The following is a 21,801-nucleotide window of genomic DNA, read 5'->3' as shown; positions in this document are numbered from 1 at the left end:
TCCATGCATAAAACTGTGTTTTGTTAAAGAAAAGTAAGCGGGACGACAGGGCATTTTTACCGCAAGTTTGATGGTGCATATCTCCAAAATGATGTCGTCCTTGAAATTGTTTTCTACTGGATATTCCTTGCACACTCACCGACTACAATTTATGAATTGCAATACGTGCCGTAATATAGTTAGTACTAAAGCTAAGGAGTTCACTCTAACCAAAAGTTGCTGTCCTTAAATGCAATAGAACATTTTCACGATGAAAAGATTTCGCGTCATCAGAAGTGTACCTAGAATGTGTAGAATAGCGTGCTGTTTATGATTACTGCGGCAGAAGTAGTCACCTATAGGTTTATACTGAAAGAGCCCTCGCATTGAGTAAAAATTGAGAAATGTGATGAATTGGCCAAGTCTAGTCTTGCTTGATTACCAAATATGCCGATTTCGCCTTCTCGCTTAAAATGAACATTTAATGCTCTTGCACTATACGCCCATTCCATTTCAGCTCCATTCCGTAATCTCGGGTTCCCATTCCATTCCCATCGCACCTGTCCGACTGGTGCCACCATTCTATACCCATTCCACTATGGGTGATTGAAAGTGCAGAATGATTCCGGAATCATCCCAACTCCGGAGTTCTCACTCCACAACCGTGATTTATATGCACCCCCCTCACGAAACCAACTGTTCCACGTCGACGACATAATCGGAACGCCGCCCTCACAGATGGCATAGACCGGAACGAGACAAACAAGCGAACCGACTCATTCGGGTAAAGCAATCTCCCGTGTGCTGTCGAGCGGCGCGGCCCTCCTTCCAGAACCTCTAGATGCGGGCGCGCGCACATAAGAGCTCGGGTGAAAGCGCGCTTGAAGAAAAAAACTGCTGGACGCGAAGAGTGGCGTGCGCGAGCCCGGCGGCAGCGGTAAAAGCGTCGAGCTCGCGGCCTATTTCGGGCCACGCGGCGGCGGAACAGCTCGGATCCTTTGATGCCGGCCCCGAGCGCGCGCATGTTTGCCGAGCGCCGGGCGAAGCCGCGGCGGCACCCGACCCATTATCGCTGCCAGGCGACGGCGCGGCGACACACAGCCCGCGCGCGTGCTGTCGGAAGACAAGATAATGAGATGACGCTTCTTGCAAGCGCGCCCGCAGCGCCCGCAGTCGAGCGTTCCGGGGAAGCGGGGCCTCGCGTCGGGGACGCCGTGCTCGCACCCGCGGTGGCGAACAGTCGTCCCTGCACTAATGGCGTTATGGTAGCGCGGGCCCGCATGTGCGTCCAGAAGAACCGCTTCTGCACACGGGGAGGTACAAAGTTGAACCACACGCCCCACTGCGACGGCGTCAGCGCCACGAGCAGTGTTAATCGATGGGAAACATGTTTTGCTGGAATCGTGGGGTAATGCGTGCTACCAGTCAGAAAAGACAAATATCGCTTGCAGGCCGTATACGAGAAGAAAAAAAGAAACTCCTTCCAGTATGAGCAACAATAATTTAATTTTGGAACAGATCTTGTATGCCACACATTTTCTTGCCGCTACGTGCGGTGCGTATGCAAGCGTAAAGTATAAACCCCATGCAAGCGATCTTGCACGCGACAGCGACAAGCGACGCGATGGAGATGGCTGTCGCGTTCGCTCGTCGCCTACAAGTTGCACCCCATGCGAGCGATGCGAGCGACGACTTCGAGCGACGTCTCCCCAGCGTTGCCGGTATGAGGGCAGCAATATAGGCGCCGAAACTAGCGTGACGCGTGCTTTATTAACTTAAGTTGATGTATTTTACTGTAAAAAGCAGCATAAAATATTTCTGAAAGTCTTGCAGTAGGTTCTTATCCTTGCACGTATAAAAAATTCAATCGTTTGCTTGTTCCGTGCGACAATCAGAAGTACTGAAGTTATGTACATCCAGTTCCGGCTTTGCGCTATTGGCTAGTCGCTCATAGCACTTCCGGGCGACGAGCGACGAATTCTAGATTTGCAAAACCGAGCGATCGCGCGACAAGACCGAGCGATCTGTTCAAGCGACGGCCCGATCCGTCGCGCGAACCCGTCGCTCGTCGCTGTCGCGCACAAAATCGCGTCAATGGGGTTTAGCTTTAAATCGTTGGCGAATGGAGCGACGAACCAATCGAACCCTGTGAGCGACTTTATGTTTCCTCCCTGCGTATACCATGTGTGGTCGATGCGCCACCGCTGTCGAAGTGTGGTCCCGGTATAGTGTGGTCATCCATGTACTTCGTCTTCGATAATCGAACACCGACATCAATGCGCGTTATCATCAGGAGGCGACGCGTTTAAATGGTCGCGCGCGTACGCAATGATCGCAACAGCAATAGCTACTCTGTTTTTGAAATTATGCAACCGTGAAGCCGACAGACAATGAAGCCGCGGAAATCAGTGATGCGAGACAATTATATTGAATTGTCGATACGATTGTCGAGTCGAGAGTGGCAACGTGATCTTTTCTGCAGTTTTCATTTATGTGTTTTCTTGATAAGAATATGAGAATTATCTCAGAGATTCAGCCCTTGTCTCTAATCAATTCAACTGCGCAACAGAATAAATAGTTAATATTCTTCTTGTATTCCTGCTTTCATTCTCTGTTGGTTCCAATGGTTGTGACGTGACAAAAAGATCGAGCCACTCGGTCTCCCTCATTGCATAGCGAGGGTCTCGACTCTGGCACCCTTCATGTCTTTGCACACGAGGATTTATTGGCCAATTGCCTGCTCCTAAGTCCACGTAAAGCCTGCGGACGCAACAGAAAAGTGCGCATGCGAACGGATAATTGGAGGGGCCACTCCTTTGTTGACATTAACGAGTAATATTACTGGCGCTGTATGCGCTGTTTTTCACGAGAGTGCACCCTCGTGCAACAACTCACCGGGGCAATGACAAATTGACCGGGGCAGAGGAAGTTATAAACACGAGAAAACAGGGAGGGCCACAACTTTCTTTGCGGGAGTTCAAGTACGCCAGTGCTTGGTGAATGGCCTTTTGGTGCATCACTGCGGCGGCGATAGCTTTATGTCCGGAGTATGTTGCTCATTTGGCTTGATCTCGCCTCTCCAGCCTACCCACGCACAGAATTACACGAAAGATCTGCACATTTGCGTATTGAGAAATCCGGGGAGATTAAGGACCATCAACGAGCCGATGATACTGCCAGTCTTGATTTATTGGAGTCACAGTTTCATCTGTTTGAGCTAAGCTCTGGTGACAGATCAGTAAAAGGGTTGTGGCAGTATTTTAAAATAAATATAAAGCACTGCATAAACAGCGACATCCCAACGCGCCCACAGAAGACGAAACTGCGTAGGCCTTGGATCAATATAGAGACATAATACACAAGAATAGAAGAATCTGCAGAGACTGCGTAAGAGCAACACTAACTCAGCTGAATTATCCTAATTATGGAATGAACTGAAACCATGCCCTCTTTCATTCCAAAAAATTATTTGACCGAAAGCTCGCCAGTTCTCGTTTTTTTTTAACTTCCCTACACAAATTTGGCCAATACTTCAGTGATAGCAAATAAAAAAAATTCAGAAAATACAGAGTGGAGCGAGTGTTCTTAGAGAGAGAATAAAAAACGGCAATAGTGGATCATCTGAACTATTTCTTTCAGTATGTATTCACGATAGAACACGTCAGAGAGATAGACGACAGCTTAAAATATTCATTGTCCGGACCAACGGGAGTCCTTGCATTTACACAGCAAGGGGTAATTCTGCAACTGTTAAACTTTGACTTCATGAAGGCCAGTGGTCCCGATGATATACCGACTGTTTTTCTCAGTAAGTAATGCCAAGTAGGCGTTGCATTACCTAATATTTATATTTGAGAAACCTTTGCAGACGCGCTCACTGCCGTAAGATTGGTGCGGGGCAGTGGTTATACCGGTATTTAAAGAAGGCAATAGAACCCTGGCTAACAATTATCGTCCTGTGTCACTCACATCAATAACTTTCAATGTTTTTGAACACATAATAGCAAAACAGATTCTGTGCCACAATAAATAACGTACTTTACAAATAGCAACATGGATTTAGAAGCGGTCTGTCTACCGCATCACAGCTCATAGTAAATTTACATGATTTTTCAAAAGCAGTAAATCAAAGGGAACAGCTCGTTGTAACATGTCTAGACCGCAAAAGCACGTGATAATGTGTCACAGAACAAATTACTTTTCAAGTTAAGACAGTGGGGATTAATGCAATCATATTAAAGCGGTTAGTAGCGTACCTGACTGACTGCGCACAGGTAGTGAATATATCCAGATGGATATACGTCCATGTACGTTAGAAGTATATTCTGCAGTTACTCAAGGCTCCGTACTGGATCTGTTGTTATTTCTTTTAAATATTAATGCTATTTGAACAATTTCAGAACCTAATACACAGCTTAATGCATTTGCTGATGACTGCCTACTTTACGCTCCTGTTGCTGCTACGGAGGACCAGCTTAAAATTAACAACTGTTGACAGACGTTAGGCGTATGGTGTGAGAAATGAAACACGGAAATTAATTATACAAGGTCAACATGTACTCACATCCCTAAAAGAATGACAATTAGGGCTTTCTCGTATTGCATACGCAACCATCTCCGATTAACCCGTGCTGATTTAATTACTTAGGAGTTACAATAACACACTAATTAACCTAGAATGATTATATAGATAACGTATGTAAGACTGCAAATCGGAAATTGTGGTTTCTTAGGAAAAAAATTTGCAACACGGGATATCAAGCTTATTGTATACAAAAGGTTTATCAGTCCGGTGTTAGAGTACGCCTCGGTAGTCTGGAGTCCTAACCAAAGGTCGCTTAAATGGAAGTTAGAAATATTTCAGAGATTACAGCCGTGCGTTTTATAATTCCAGGTATCGTAGGACAGACTCCTTAAGCCAAATGTTAAAGTTTTGTAGCTAAATCTATCGGAAACACGCGGACAGAAATATCGAATAAAAACCCTGTTTAAGATAATCAAAAATCAGATTAAAATTGATAAACGGAAATACACGCCTCAGGAAGGGGGAACCCGCGAATAAATTATGATTACATTTTCTAGTCATATACCTATAGTCATATTACCTATAGCAACACATTTATATTCTCATTTTTTCATATGCAATTGAATCACGGAACCACTTGCCGTCGAGTCTTTCGTTACTCCAGATGGTGTCCGTGCTTTTGAACACGATGTGGACATGTATTAACACGAATGTGATGCTTCTTTATGAATGGACTGTTTTGTATTGATTAGTGTTTAATTAAATGTTCTTTCTCATTTTTGTTTGCCCTCCCTGTAATGACCCTCAATAGAGGGTTCAGAGTGCTTAATAAATAAATAAATAAATAAATAAATAAATAAATAAATAAATAAATAAATAAATAAATAAATTCTGAATGCCTAAAATAACAAATTATCATAGTAGGTTCAACGGGGGTCTAGGCTCATTTGCTAGCGAATGAAAAAAAAAGGAGAGAGAGAGAGAGAGAGAGAGAGAGAGAGAGAGAGAGAGAGAGAGAGAGAGATGATATAAGACTCGCCATGGATGTGCTTAAAGAGTGTCGCTCGTTGTGAGCTTTTCGCGACGCCGGCGCATTTTGTGACTAGCTATTACTCAGGCCTCTGCACGTGGAGGAGGACTGAATGTTTCTCCGAATAGCCGAGCAGCAGGTGGCTGACGGCCTGGCCTCGAGCTACAGAAAGCGGTACACTTTGAACAGGTAGACGTAGCCCTTCGAGACTACACTATAGTATAAGGCACCTTGCGCTGAAGCACTTTCCAAACAAAATGCCTGTTTTCGCGGTGACCGCAGCGCCATAACAATACGCGACAGGAGAAAGCAAGATCGGAGGATCGAACACCGATTTACTTTCGCAAGCACAATTTAGACTACTTATCCCGAGGCAAGAATAACCGACCTATGCAAATGTGCACCTCAGCTCATGCTCGCAGTGAATAAGCATGGTAGCGCAAGAACGCGAAAGTACAAGCATCCGCAAGCTTAAGCGAGGAAACGTTTGGCGCGTTACGCGTCCGGTGTCTTTAGAATGTCGTCTCATTTGCCTCTCTGCCGTATACCTGTTGGTTTCAGAGACTCTAGGGTGATGATAATGAAAGAGTCGCAGCAGCCATTTGGCCGCGATGCGTCTTACGCCAGGCAGACTCAAACGTAAGCAGCCTCTCATTCTCTTTTTTCTTTCTTTTCTCTTTTTGCAAGCACACACGCCGACTTGGGCGCCGTTACCTTGAACAGATTGCCGCAGATAACCATGTGCCTTGAGGCAGATAAAGCAGGCGATAACTCCTTCCCTTCGTTACAAACTCCTAGAGTAGTGAAATTGCCATGGGGCAACAATAAGACATAGACCTCAAGTTACAATCGTCGAATATGTTGTGCTCATGCTGCGTTGATCTGTAGCACGGCGCACCTAGCACAGGAAGCGGTGAAGGCAAGTCCCCTATGTGCCCCCAAATATTTTCGCCGCACCGATGCTGCCCTAAGTCACTGCGCTCATTTCTCGGATGCAGATTGTTATTGACATGGTCCTTTTTATTTTTTGCCTATTTTTTCTGAAGCGCATGTACTCCGCAGCAAATTATCTCCGCACTTAATTAGGAGAGCCTCTCTCTCTTCTTGCTATCCCTTTTCCTTCGAGAAAGGAAACCACCCGGACTCTTCAATAGTTAACACCCCTGACGTATGTCTTTTCTCTCGCTCACTCACCCGTTGCATCGAGAAATCTAAGATTGTTTACACAACCACCTTGCAAGCCCTGTCGTTGCGGTGGCTCAGTAACTACAGATTTTAGCTACTGAGTTCCAAGTTGCACGGTAGAGCCCCGACCACATTCCAATATAGCAGCTAGATGCTTTTAACAGTGGAGCTGTTCTAAGTCGAGCCTTCGCCGTCCGGCGTCCGGTGTGCCAGCAAAGGGAAGCCCCTACCGCCGAGGATCGAGAACTGGAAGCAAGCGGCGGTGGAGGCAAGCCAACCCTGTTGCGACGCGGTTTCTCGAAGCTCGACTGGCGTTACTATTGGGTCCTGTGGCGTTCTCGGCGGGCTGTAGGCGTCCGGTAGACCATGGCGACCAGGCAGGGACGAGACGATTTCTAGTGCGAAACTTGCACTGCTTATTCAATGGTTGGTGAAAGATGAAAAGAAGAGAATGAATGAATTGGGGGGGGGGGGGGTAAAGTAGGTTGCGGGGCCCCTTGAATAGGCCCTCTAAAATTTTAGGCGGGATCTTGCTCACGTCAACGTCACGTGACATGCACTGAGTCTGGTCGGGAATAGGCGGCTGATCCCTTCTCCCAGGTGAGTTTGCACTGGCTTGCCTCCTCTGGTGGCAACCCACGTAGTCGGGGATAGGCGGCGGATCCCTTCTCCCAGGTAAGGTGGCACGGGCTTGCCTCCTCTGGCGGCAACCCGTAGGGTCCTGTTTGGTTCGCGGAAAGCGTTCTGCCCTAGAGTTGGACAGTTCGCGGAAAGGAGTCTCTCCTCGGTTGCACACACAAAGGGGCCTGACATCACTGCGAGGCGCCTGCCAGACCGGCAACCACCCGAGACGACCATAGCAATCAGGAATCCATCCTCCGTTTCGGTTGAGCAGGGTCTTTCGAGCATCCTTTTTGCCCGGGGTGTTACACGCCAACCATAGCAGCATCTCCGGTGGGGGAGGAAGATCTCGACGCGTAGGGGCCAGCAGCCACTGGGCGAGGGATCCGCGTTTAAGCAGCAGAATTTCCCTCAGGGGTGACGAACCCTGGGTTCGTAGCTGGTAGATTCCTGCGAGTCGTTCATCAGTCCTCGTGGCGCTCTTGTACCTTTTCTTCCTGGTCCGGTCTGGTGAAACTGGACTTGCAAACCGGTCTCGCAACTTTTCGTCTTCTGTTTCGGCAAGCAATCACTTCAGAACAGGGGTGCTATAACGTAAAACTATTGCAAACTCTTCTATTCCAATTCAGCAATCAGCCCTCTGCGATTGGTCAAATACTTTTTTGGACCACCCCCACTTCACCTGTCTGTCACGCGACGTCACAAAAACCACTATAGCCCCCATCTGATATGACGTGTACACAATAATTATGCATGATTTGACCGAACAAAAGAAAAGAACTTATTTCTGATTCGACGCATATTCGCCATTACCCCTCGGCTACTGGTCAAAAGTTTTCGGGCTGCGTCCACTTCACTTGCCTCTCACGCGACGTCAAAAAAACCGCAAGAACTCACCGCGTCAAAGTGACGCGTACGCGTTAAAGATGCATTAATATGACGAACAAAACGGAATTTTCTTCTGAATAGCCATAGGCTGCCCCGTTCTGAAAGGAATAAAAGATGGCTGCCGCCGATCACTCAGGCACTGGCTACTCGCACCTGCTGCCGCGCACGGGTTTATTTGCGTGTAATAAAAGTTTTTGCGTATCCGTGTAACGTTTTCGAGCACTTTCGGCACGTTTACGACCTCGTTCTGCCAACTATTCTTTGCTGAGGATCCGTTTTGCGTCATTCTTAAGCTTCCGTTGCTTGCCGCCGCTATTGTCGACGAGCCACCGCAAGCTAAGCAATGGGGAGCGGACCAATCGCCGACGCCGGCACCACCCTCTTGATTCGGTTATCAATTTTCAGTGCAGTGGCTCGGCCCCATCGAATCCCTCTCAGCTTGAGCGTGCTCCTCGCCTCTTGTGAGCCAATTAGATAAGACAAGCCGCTCAGTGTAGGCAATGCTATTCGTTTTTCAAGCAAAGAAAAGTGACCGCCTATGAACGAGGAGAGCGTTTTATTGATTTGTTCAGACAACCCTGTCGGTGACCGCCCGTTTCCGTCGACGGTTACGCAGATTGGACGCCAGGATATTGGAACAAGAACATATTGCAATTGTTTTACGTTATAGGGCCCCAGCGCCGGACCCACAACCACAGAGTAAGCGAGCACAAGGCCACCCTCCCCCAAGACACACCAGGCTTTACAAAAAAAAGAAAAAAAAAGAAATCCCGCTACTGCTTTCCCTTCCCTTTCGCGCGTCCTCCTCAACCCCTCCCCCCCTCACCTAGACACTAAAAACAGCCATTTCTTGAATGCGTTAAGATGTGGTTACTGAAATAAGCTAACAATCAATTACAACTTCGCGATATAAAAAAAACGTATGTAAAAAATTACAAACGTAAAAATGTCACGCAAACCAGAGTGAGCATGAGGCTTTCGCCATTCCAGGGGCAATGACTCAGACCGTCGGCATTGCCGTTAAGTTTACCCTTCTTGTAGCGAATATCGAAGGTGTACTGTTGAAGAGCCAAGCTCCAGCGCAAATGACGGTAGTTTTTCGTAGACATGGACTGCAGCCACGTGAGGGGACAGTGGTCAGTCTCTATGGTGAACCTTGAACCAGCGATATAGCAAGCTAGCTTCTGCACCGCCCATACTACACCGGCGAATTCCTTTTCTGATGCACTGCATGCTTCCTCAAGAACTGAAAGCTTTCTACTGGCGTACAGTACGGGGCGTTCATTTTCGGCATCTCTCTTTTCACAAAGCACCACCCCCATACCCCTGTCGCTGGCATCACATTGAAGAATGAATGGCTTAGAGTATTCGGGCGCTTTCAACACTAGCTGACTCGTTAGTGCATTCTTCAGCATACTAAAAGCCTTTTCTTTTGCGTCATCCCACTTTACCGTTTGTGGTTCTGTTTTTCTAAGAGCATCCGTTAAAGGACTCGCAATCTCGGAATACCGTGGGATATATCTTTGGTAATAACCTGCCAAGCCAAGGAATGATCTGATGTCCCGCTTGGTGCGTGGTTGCGGGAAGTTGTCTATTGCGGTCAGTTTAACCTCTGAAGGCCGACGATGGCCTTGCCCTATTACATGACCTAGATAAGCTACCTCCGCGGCCCCCAATTGGCATTTGGGAGCCTTGACAGTTAAGTTGGCCTCTCGTAGACAACACAACACGGTTCGCAGGCGTTGCATACGGTCCGCCCAGGATGAAGAAAAGATTGTTATGTCATCGAGATACAGAAGTGCAAAGTCCTCCATTCCTCGTAGCACCTGGTCCATAAGGCTAGAAAAGCAATACGGCGCATTCTTCAATCCCAAGCTCAGGGCTTTCGGACGAAAGGTTCCCATCGGGTAAATAAACGCCGCAAGCCTACTTGCCCTCTCGGTCGACGGAACCTGCCAATACCCTCTGACTAAATCGAGCGTAGAGATGAAATTAGCACTGCTCACTTTCTCAAGTCTTTCCTCGATATGCGGTATTGGATAAGTCTGGTCCTTCGTGATTAAATTGAGCCTGCGGTAGTCGATACATGGTCGCGGCTCCTTTCCTGCGACCTCAACCAAGATAAGAGGCGAGGTATAATCACTCTCTCCTGGCTCGATTACACCTAACCCTAACATCTTGTTTATTTCTGCGGTCATGACTTCACGTTGACGAGGCGAAACGCGATAAGCTTTCGAACGAACTGGGTCCGACGAGGTTAACTCGATATCGTGATAATCGCAGTGGTCCTCCCCGGTGTGTCTGAAAATACGTCTTTAAATTCAAGCACGAGTTCCCTCAGTTCGGCCCTTTGATTGGGATTCAACTCCGCCTGTTCTACTAACTTGTCAATGGTCTCGCAAATGTCTTTTGCCTCCGTCACTACTGTTTACTTTGGAAAGTCGACAGGCATCTCCTCAGGTAGGTTATTCAATGAGGGTTTCAGGATCATTACCTTTTCCCCAACTTCAAAGCGTCGCGTGCGAGCCGTCCTGTCATAGTAATGCTCAGCATTGCTTTGTGCCTTACGCATTTCCTGTTCAGCGATCATTGTGGCTTACGTTCAATAACTTTGTGCGTTCTGCCTCGCGAGACATTTCAGGCTCCGCTGCTTTCCTGACCTTTTCCTTAGCTGGTGCACTTTCTGCATTATCCCCTATAGGGCTGTCCTGGTTGGTGCTGGTTGACGAATTCTCCGTCCACCCTGTTTCCTTCACCACTGGACATTCATACACTGCTTTGGAACGAGTTAGGACTTGCACTGTTCCTTCACTAAACCCGATTCCCCTGCTTCGCAGCAAATCCTCTGATTTGTTAGAAAACAAATATGGATACTGAGGCGACAGATGTGCCGAGACGGCAGCTTCAGTGTCCAATACTCGAAAAGGTCCTTCGATATGAATCTTGGCCACAGGGAGACAAACACTGGAGGTTTCCACGGCTTGCCTTATCCAAGCGCATTCTCCCGTGAACTGGCCTTCCTCTACGTACGACGGGTGCACTACGTCCATTGTGGCTGCCGAGCCGCGAAGCACCCTACACGGTTTGCCGTTTACCACGAGGTCTCGAATGAATGGTTCTAGCAATTTCAGATTTTCCTCGTTACTAGTTAGTGACATCAACACTATCGTTTGGGATTTTTGCATCCCACGGAGATATGCCCCGTTTGCTGGCAGTTGTAGCAAACTATTGGTTTCTTGGCCTCGAAAGCTTTTTTTCTTTTGCCTTTCTGCCCTCTGTTCGGGTGACTCCTCCCTTCCCTTGCTGTTCTCATCACTACTTTTCACTGAATCTGACCTTTCCATTGTTTTATACCGACTCGACTTTGACCATCGCTTTGGCTTGTCGGGTCTGTATTTATTCATCTCCTTCTTAGGAGCTTCGTTGCCTTCGTGCGCACGGCGAGTTACGTACTCCTCAGCGAGGTCGGCCGCTCTCGTGATAGTGTCTACGCCTGGCCTATCCTGAACCCAGTACTTGATGTTTGCTGGCAGCCGGCGGTAGAACTGTTCTAAAGCAACGCACTGCATTGTCTGTTCGGCGTCGCCGAGTGCACCCTCTTCTCTGAGCCATTCCGTCGATCAGGTTTACCTCCAAGGTGTACGCAAAATCTGAGTATGACTCGCTTTTGGTCTTCTTGACTTCCCTGAATTTTCGCCTGAATGCTTCTGCTGATAATCTATACTTTTTAAGCAGATTCGCTTTGACTTCGTCGAAGTCCTCTGCTTCTTCTTTCCCCATGCGGGCAATGATATCGGCTACCTCACGTGGCAGTAACGTAAGCAAGCGTTGCGGCCACGTGTTTCTCGCGAATTTTGCCTTCTCACACGTGCGCTCAAACTGTACCAGAAAAAGACCTATGTACTCTCCTACTGCGTAGGGTGCCATCAAGTCTGTCATTCTGCGCTCGCTTTCGAGTGCCTCTGTACTAGGTCTTTCAGAATTTTGAGCTTTTAAGAGCTCAATCTGTAGGCGCTTCATTTCGAGTGCGTCGCGGGCAACACGCTCTTCCTTTTCCTCTAGGCGTTTACGCTCTTCTTTTTCCTCTTTCACTAGGAGCTTACGCTCTTGCTTTTTCTCCTCAATGCTCTCTAAGCATTCCGTCAGTTCATCGTCGTCTGCCCCGGTCGCTTCGATCGCTTCAATGATCTCCGGCTTTCTCTTTGATTCGGCAATTTGGAGGCCCAACTCTTTGGTCAAGCTCAAACATTCCGGCTTCTTTAGTGCCTTAAAGTTCATGGCTGCCCTTAGTGCTGCTAACTCTTCACTCTATAACAACCTTGGCGTACTCAAAACTTCCGTCAATAATTAAAGAAAAATCACTGCACTGTACTTTCCAAAAAATACGTAAAGCCAAGTGATATCTTAGCGAAGAAAAGCCGTGCACTCGCCATATGCAGTCATGAATCCAGACACCTTCCTTCCGAACGTTGTCGCCAGGAAGAAGAGGCTACGATCTCGTATAATTGTCGTCCAAGTTGGGGTCTCCAGGGTTCCGTATCCCACCGCTGCCACCAGTTTGTTGCGTACTCCAGGGTAGCGTATCGTACTGCTGCCGAGAAGTAGCGACGCCTGCCCATCGAAGCTCGACCGACGTTACTCATTGGGTAGCGTGGCGTTGTCGGCGGGCTGCAGGCATCCTGTAGACCATGGCGACCAAGCAAGGGCGAGACGATTTCTAGTGCGAAACTTGCACAGCTTATTGAAAGGTAGATGAAAGAAAATGAGAAGAGCATGAAGTGAGTAAAAGTACATTTCGGAGCCCCTTAAATAGGCTCTCTACAATCGTGGGCGAGATCTTGCTTCCGTCGACGTCACGTGACCGGCACAGAAAGAGGGCCCCGCCTCCTCTGGTTATAAGGAGCTTGATGCAGAGAGGAGGTCGTCACGCCTCCTGGAATTGTAGACGCCTGTCTGTCTCTTCTGAGCGTTGCGGGTTCGTGGAAGTTCTCCTCTAGGTCCAATTCGAGGAAAGGGCCTCTTTAAACTCGCACACCCACACACACATACACACACAAAAGGGGCCTGTACATTGCGAGGCTTCCGGCAGACAGGCAGACACTCGAAACGGTCATGGCGAATTAGGAAGTGACGCTTCATTTCGACGAGGCAGGGTGAGATGGTCGGTTGAAATTCTTCTCTGCACGTGGTGTCAGACGCCAACCCTAACAATGGTCAGCGTGGGCGAGGGCGTCGCGGGCATACTCGGTCCTCGAATTCTGTATTAAGGGGAGTGAAGCGTCCAATGGTAATACGGGGTCACGACCGAAAAGTAAGTAAAAGGTGGAATACCCAGCAGTATTGTGGCATGATGAATTGTAGGCGAACGTGACGTAGGGCAGCGCCACATCCCAGTCCTTGTGCTCGGGTGAAACTTATTTCGATAGCATGTCAGTAATGGTCCGATTAAGGCGCTCAGTAAGGCCGTTGGTCTGGGGATGATAGGAGGTGGCCAGTTTGTGCTTGGTAGAACATGAGCGTAGGATATCGGCGATTACTTGGGAGAGTAAAGTGCGGCCTCGGTCAGTAAGGAGCTGTCGCGGGGCGCCATGTACTAAAATTATATGCCGGAGTAGGAAATCTGCGACATCAGTTGTGCAGCTCGTGGGAAGTGCCCCAGTGATGGCATAGCGCATCGCGTAATCAGTAGCGACAGCGATCCACCTGTTGCCGGAGCTGGACTCGGGGAAAGGGCCAAGATCCAAACCCACGCGAAAGAACGGCTCAGGTGGAATGTCGGTCGGCTGTAAGTACCTGGCAGGAAGCGTTGCTGGCTTTTTGCGATGTTGACAGGGCTTGCAAGCAGCTACATAGCGCCGTACGGAGCGTGCGAGGCCGAGCCAGTAGAAGCGGCGGCGCACGAGGTCGTAAGTGCGAGCAAAGCCAAGGTGCCCGGCAGTTGGGGCGTCATGAAGCTCCTGAAGCACGGTTGAGCGGAGCTGTTGAGGAACAAGGAGAAGGGGAGGACCGTCAGGATGAAAACTGCGTCGGTACAATATCCCGTCGTTGACAACGAACCACCGTAACGATGGATCAGTAAGAGCAGATTCCATTTGGTCAATGAGGGTGCTCAAAGTATAGTGTCATGGCGTTGCTCGTTGGCCTTTTCCAAAAGATAGGAAATATAAAGAACACTTGTGAAAGCATCCATGTCGGCGTTGGCGGGCGTGTGTACAGGGTAACGGGACAAACAGTCGGCGTACTTGTGTAGGCGACCAGAGCTATACACCACCAAATAGGAATACTCTTGTAGCCGCAAAGCCCATCGTCCAAGCCTCCCTGTGGGATCTTTTAAGGACGAAAGCCAACAGGGGGCGTGATGGTCCGTTACAATAGAAAAGGGCCTGCCGTATAAATAGGGGCGGAATTTCGCCACTGCCCACACAACGGCCGAACATTCGCGCTCTGTCGGCAGGTGACAAAAGACGGCTAGCGTACGCGATGACACGTTCATGGCCGTGTTGGCTTGTGCAAAGACGTCACCAATTCCGTGGCCACTGGCATCGGTGCGCACCTCTGTAGGGGCTGAAGTAGCAAAGTGCCCTAGAATCGGTAGGGTGGTGAGCATGGTGGTAAGGCGAGAAAAGGCGGTGGCGAGAGAGGATCCCCATGAAAACGGTACACTTTTATTCAGGAGATCTGTGAGAGCTAGGGCGTGCTATGGTGGCAAAATTTTTAACAAAGCGGCGGAAGTAAGAGCAAAGGCCCACAAAACTTCGGACATCTTTTGCGGACCGTGGAACAGGGAACTCTTTCACGGCGGGAATTACCTCTGGTCCGGTGGGATGCCAGTCGCGTTGGCGACATATCCAAAAACAGTAATCTCACGATGGCCGAAGTTACATTTCTTAGAGTTGAGCTGTAGACCGGCCTTTCGAAAAACGGCAAGTACAGCTGAAAGGCGCCCAAATTTGGTTGTGGGAGTTCACCGTGTTTTTTTTTCTTTTTTTCTGAGCTAGGTAAGCCATTAGGGCAGTATAATATAAGAGCTTGGTGGTGCGGCCCACCGCCCCGTTCCAAAGGGGGCGCTCATAACATCCAGCGGCATCAGCAGCGCACAGAACCATGGCATCTGTATTCTAGATAGCGTCTTCCTCGAGCTGTGCCTCGAGGTATAGGTGCCTGCTTTTTTCTGATAAGAGTGCCTTAAATGCCTAAGAATGCATTCATTTTTTTGGTTTTATTCTTAAAAAGGAAGAGTTCATCTTGTTTTTCATATAAGTTTTGTTGCAATGTGGGTGACGAAAATTGTGGAAGGCGAGTTGTCGCGGCGGCGTCCACGTGTGTGGACGCGCTTAGGGAGTTTTTGTGAGATTTTGATAGAACGCCGCGCGGCAGTAGGGCTCGCCTCGATGCCGTGCGGCTCTGCACATACCTTTATCTGTAATGTAGCAAAACATGCTTTGGTAGTTGTGTTTAGACTTTATGTACTTTATTCCAGACGTGGACTAAGCGATAAAACATATCAAGCCATACTTTTAGTGTGGCCCAACGGAAGCGAATGTTCTGACATGGAGAGCTCAGACGATGAACGCGTTGAAGCAGAGCCGTTTTCAAGCAAAGGCCCCATCGACAAGTATATAGAATACTCATCAGATGATGAAGACTTAGGAGTGCAACAAATCGTTCACAGTGAAAAACGAAGTGAAGAAGATTTGGCACTGGGGGGGAAAAAAAAACGTCCCTAGTACGAAGTCTACCCGGAAAGTGAACTTGTCCCGATGGTGCCCCCTGAAGAAGCTAAAACACCACTCCACGTTATCAAAGGTGGTCGATGAGGATTTGATTGAACACCTTTGAAACGAATCGCTTCCGGGTTCACATCAACAAAACAAAGGTGAAGCCGATAAGAATGGAAGAAATCAGAAAATTTCTGGGGATCATTCTTTGCATGTCGGTTGTTCATTAAAAACTAAATTATGGGGTTCAACGTGCCAAAACCACTTTCTGATTATGAGGCACGCCGTAGTGGTGGACTCCGGAAATTTTGACCACTTGGGGTTCTTTAACGTGCACCTAAAAGTAAGTACACGGGTGTTTTCGGGAATCGATCCCGCGACCTCGTGTTCAGCAGCCCAACACTGTAGCCACTGAGCAACATGTCGGTTGTGCGTCTACCATTCAGGCGCATGTATTGCTCCCGACTCCTGCGTCAGGCACATATTGCAGATTGCATGCAGCGAAATCGGTTTGATAAAATTATTTCGCTCTTCCACGCCGCCAACAATGATGACGAGAAGCAGGAAGCAGAAGATGCGTATGATCGACTATACAGAGTGCGTCCCGCTCTGAAACACCTCAACAAAAATTTTGTCGACGCGGCTGAGATGGAGCCATGTCTGGCGGTGAATGAAATGATAATCCCTTGCAAAGGTAGACACAGCATGAAAGTTTACATGATGAAAAAAAAAACCCAAAATGGGGCCTATAAAATTTGGATGCTCGCTGATAGGTCAGGCGTGTACAAGATCGCGTTATATGGCGACAACCTTGTTTCTGAGCCAACACACCTTCAATATACAATCGGCGAAAATGGAAAGATTGTGATCCGTTTGACAGAAGGCTGCACAGAAAAAGTTTTCTGGGTCAACTTTTTCGGATCAGCTGAACTGCTTGCTGAAATGAAGCGGCGTTGGTTGGGCTGTACTTCACCTCTTAGAAGCGGGAGGACTGGTCTCTGTCCACTGAAGAATGAAAAGGAGCTGAAAACAAATGGCCGCGGTTCATTTGATTTTCGCCAGGATAAAGAAAATGGCATTGTGATCTGCCAGTGGTATGACAGCCGAACAGCAACAATTGGCTCAAACTAACACAGCGTAACCCTGTAGGGTCCTGCCAGAGATACGACCGAAAAAAGAAGTCGTTCGTTGTAGTCCAAAGACCCAGTCTTGTGAAAATTTAAAATCAAAATATGGATGGCGTTGATAGGGCTGACGAGCGGCTTGCGTTACAAGAGAATTATTTTCCACTTACTGGATCTAGCTGTCGTGAACAGTTGGCTGCTGTATCCTGTCACAAAGCGATCAGTGATGCAACTTGCTCATTACAAGCTGCAAATTGCCCTAGGTTTGATGAAAGCCTGCAAGTCACCAAAAATCTTGAATAGGAAAGGAGCTGTACCACACTCTCCAATCGAGCCTCAGACATTCCTATAGTGCAGTGAGGTACGACTGTGTCAATCACATACCTGTGAAAATCGCCCAACCTAATGCTCAATGCTGCAAAGTGCCAGAATACAAACTTAAAACACGGATACAATGCGAAAAATGCGATGTCAACCTTTGCATCGAGGTGTACGGGCCCGCGGACTGTTTTGAATGTTTTCACCTAGTGTAACTGGTGTTCGTACCGTCCACATATGTGGACGCTTGTTCTATAAATGGAGCTAAATTTTCCTTTTTTTTTTAATATGTCCTTTTTCGTGTGTGTTATTATCGCATATATGTCAAAAAAAAAATATTCTTTGCACAACTGGATAGGACATGGGAAACAGGGTTAAAGAACACCATTCAGTCAAATTTAATCCGTAATCCCCCTCTGCAGCGTGCCTCATAATCCCATCGTGGCTTTAGCACGTAAAACCCCAGAATTTAATTTTTATATTTTTTTAGACGCTGGACGAGGCGTGCATTGCTTACAAAATAAATTATACATTCAGAACATTCTTCTTACGTTTTTAATTAATTAGTTTACGTCGCATTGCGATTTCAAATTGTACTTTGTAAGCTTGCAAGGCCTGCGTCTGTGTGTGTGTGTGAGAGAGAGAGAGAGTACATGTTGCGCGCTCCACTCGTTAGGTACTTTGGTACTTGTAGCGCACGTGCAATTGATCGCCACACATGGCATAAATTCACTTGTCATAGCGCTGTTTTTGTATCTTTGTCCCTTCACGGAGCAACAATTGCTTTCTTTCTTCTTTTCCCCCGGGTATCGTGGAATTATTTCGCGGGCATGGAACAAGTGACGTGTTGAATGCGCAACGACCAACTCTCGTGGCTTCCGCCAGTACAAACCACCCAAAAGACAGACGTTCATCAGGCAGGCTATGGAATGACACGGTTTCACTGAGCGTGACATTAACGAATATGCCAGATGTATATTTGCATTGAGCAACGCAAGTGTGTTGCATATACTGTTAGGGAAAGAGTTCCAGAAGAAAGTCAGCCGTTTATTGCTGAGAAATGACGTTGGACACTGCTTGTGAACTTACTACGTACAAAAAATATTTCTGTTTAATCGACCCACTGTGATTTGGAAGAGTTTTCTGACAAATTGTGACTGTAGACTGCCTCACGTGGGATTGTACGGTGACACTGCGTAACACGAGGAACGCCTTTGCAGGCTACGTGACAGTGCCCACAGAAACAGTTCGTGTGTACGCGTGTGTTTTTTTCTTTCATAATTAAAAAAAAATTAATGCTTTTATCTCTCACCTATCTCATCCCTTTTCCCCTCCCTCAGTACAGGGTAGCCAACCGGAGATGATCTCTGGTTACCCTCGCTGTCTTTCCTTTGCCTTTCTCTCTCTCTCTCTCTCTCTTGGGCTCTCTGTCGTTCCGGACTCCCTCATTAGCAACTTCGTAATTACGGTCTTGCATGCGCACACGAGCCTTCAACGAAAGAATAGTGAATGTGTATCACGCTGGACTGCCTCTCTTATGACAAAATTGCTATAAACTCAACGACAAAGCTAACTGATGAAATTATTTAAAAGTCCCTCTCTAGTATCGTTGGTGATGATATCATCATTCTTGCTAACAGATGCCACTAAACTACTCTACACTAAACTAACCTCGTTCTGTTTACCCTTCGGCTGTGTCTTACGTATTGAAGCACTTCACAGAAGATGCGCTTCATCTATTCCGCCCGAAGCCTTCCATCCATTAAGCACGATTCATTGTAACCGTAAAGCTTTCAGTTTTTTCGCTTTATTAAAGAGCCCGATCTGGCTTCGGCAGTACGGGCGGCACACCATAGTGGGCACACGGTGAACTTTTGATCGCGATTGGCTCCTTTGCGCAAGCTGTGGAAGAGGGCCAATCAAAGTCGAGAAACTTGATGCCGATTGGGCTCAATCGCGATTAAATGTGCGCGTGTAATGCCAGTGAGACCGACATTATACCAGTGTAACACAGGCACCGGCCTTTCTACTGTTGAAAACAATCTCCTTTCTGATTTCATTGTTTGCCGTAGAATTTCCGGTGGGTATGCTTACGTTTGCGTCCCTACGAGCATGTGGCACCATCTGTAGTCAATATTGTCAACTTCAAGCCGTGCTGCCCTCTGCAGTCCAGCTTCTGCGTTCAGCTCGCGCTTCCGACAGCCGCTGTAGCGCGCGGTTCCGGTTGTTGCAGCGTGCTCTGTGGGATTACTCTTGGTGCCACGTTTCTTTGAGTGAACCAAATGGAAGGTGTGAACGCTGATTCGATCAACACGAACTTGGAGGCCATGCTGCGTGAGAACTCCGACCTGTCGCCTGCAGTGGCTTCATTGCAGCTACTGCTTGAGTTCATCGAGAAGGACGACTACACGACAATCCAAGGCATGGAAGAAAACCTTCAGCATGTTATCAGAGACATTTGTACTGCGAAGTGTTCAATCACTTGCGTCAGGTCTGCGTGCGAATTATTTGTGCGCTTTGCTACGCTCACCGCGCTTGATGGGACAATTGATGAGTGCAAGAAAAATATGTCTATTCGAGGCCGAACGTTCTTGGAGAAAATGCGTGCGGCACGCTGCAAAATTGTTGCGCTTGCGGCCCCATTTGTGCAGGACCGCTCGACGATCTTGACGCATTCCTTTTCGCGTGTTGTGCGTGACACGCTGTTCGCTGCGGCAGAGGACCACAAGCACTTCACTGTGTACGTGACCGAATCGGCGCCCGATTACAGTGGCCGGCAACTGTACGAAGCGCTTAAAGAGAGAGGCATCAGTGTGACTCTATTAGTCGACGCCGCGGTTGGCTATGTTTTGGAAGAAGTGGACATGGTCCTTCTGGGAGCAGAGGGCGTAGTTGAGAGCGGCGGCATCATCAATAAAATTGGCACCTACACGATGGCTATGTGTGCCAAGGAAAAGAACATTCCTATTTACGTGCTCGCCGAGAGCTTCAAGTTTGCCAGAAAGTACCCCTTGAACCAGAAGGATCTGCCTGATGAGCAGAAGTATCCGTCGGACAAGCGTAATGGCAAAACTGACCTTTCCAAGGAGCACCCCATGGTCGACTACACGCCACCTGCGTACATTACTCTGCTGTTCACGGACCTCGGAATTTTAACACCATCAGCGGTTAGCGATGAGCTTATAAAGCTTTACCTGTGAATAGCGCACAGTGATCAGCTGCTGTGATTGGTGTCCATTTTGGTTGAGAAGGTGCTGTCATCGCCTTGAGGTATCAGCGTCATGCTCGGTGAAGTTCGCCGTGAGAAGCCTGCTTAGATGGTCATCCATGCCTGCCTAGCTTCTCGTAGCCGCTACTGGAATCACAGTCGAGTTGCGAAGAAAAAATACACCGAGCAGTCAGAGCAGGGCCTGAGTACCGCGGTGCCTACAAACACCTTGGTTAGCAGCGATGTACGAGTAATACTGAGCTGTTTTAAAGAGCTCGTCAAGCCAGTAATATCTGCTCGAGAATTCAGAAATGTCTCTGCTGTAATACAAGTAGTCATATCATCTGACTTCCTGACAATAAGCATGCAGAGCAGTTTCTGTTTTTTTCATTCAACTGTTTAAAGCAAACTAATGGATACGAACTTGTCTAGAATTGAAATAAAAATGTGCACTGCGACCGCATGGTTTCTGGGAAGTTGAAGAATAGCTAACAAATGAGACTTAAGTTCCTGCACCAGTTATATGAAAAAAAAAAAAACTTCTTGCTAGCTATCTGGTAGAAACACACGTGTTCCTCAGTTATCTTTAGGTTGAAAACTTGGTTGATTCTCTGACAGTGTCTCGTTTTTGTGTGAAAAAAAGAAAAGAAAGAATTATGTATCATCCAACCTACATTTCGGAGTAATGTGAAGCAATGTCGCTTCATATAGATTTCAAAATATACGTTGGATGAATCGACTCCATAACTTGGGCACCGAAGCATTAAAACTTCGAGAACGCCACAAATAATGATTTACAGCACTTTTTACGACCCGTTCAAAACGCGCGTTAAGTGCAGCGTGGCTTCGGACGCGAAAAAGGGGGCTCAACACGTCACTGAAACCGGAGCTGGCAATCACGTAGTGTCGAACGCCGTGCGGGGGTTGAAGGCCATGCAATAACCGTGTCGCTTTGCACCTCTCCCTGTTTGCAAACACGGTGACGACACTGCGAGTGTCCCGCCCACCTGCCGCGCCGACCGTGCAGCGTGCGCTGGTTGGCAAAAACCGCTGTATCAGCCGGCCGGATCTCTCTGCATAGGAATGCCGCTTTTATCTAGATTGCTGCGACTGAAATTTCTGGTATTGCTATTTCATGAACGGACAGCATCTACGAACTGTGCTTAGAAAGTACCAGAAAGTAAAAAAGAAAAAAAAAAGCGGGA

At 47.8% G+C, this 21,801-nt stretch overlaps 1 protein-coding gene across 1 annotated transcript; it reads left to right on the top strand.

The window, feature by feature from the left end:
* Positions 1-19,570: 19,570 nt before the first annotated feature.
* On the top strand, positions 19,571-21,055 carry LOC135901260 (translation initiation factor eIF2B subunit alpha-like). Its single transcript, XM_065431004.2, has one exon. The coding sequence runs from the start codon at positions 19,671-19,673 to the stop codon at positions 20,586-20,588; it is 918 nt and encodes a 305-aa protein (XP_065287076.1). The 5' UTR covers positions 19,571-19,670; the 3' UTR covers positions 20,589-21,055.
* The last annotated feature ends 746 nt before the right edge of the window (positions 21,056-21,801 follow it).

This window comes from Dermacentor albipictus, chromosome 1, assembly GCF_038994185.2.
Source record: "Dermacentor albipictus isolate Rhodes 1998 colony chromosome 1, USDA_Dalb.pri_finalv2, whole genome shotgun sequence".
NCBI classification, from domain to species: domain Eukaryota; kingdom Metazoa; phylum Arthropoda; class Arachnida; order Ixodida; family Ixodidae; genus Dermacentor; species Dermacentor albipictus.
Note: the sequence above shows the minus strand (reverse complement) of the source record. Positions and strands in the feature narration are given on the sequence as shown.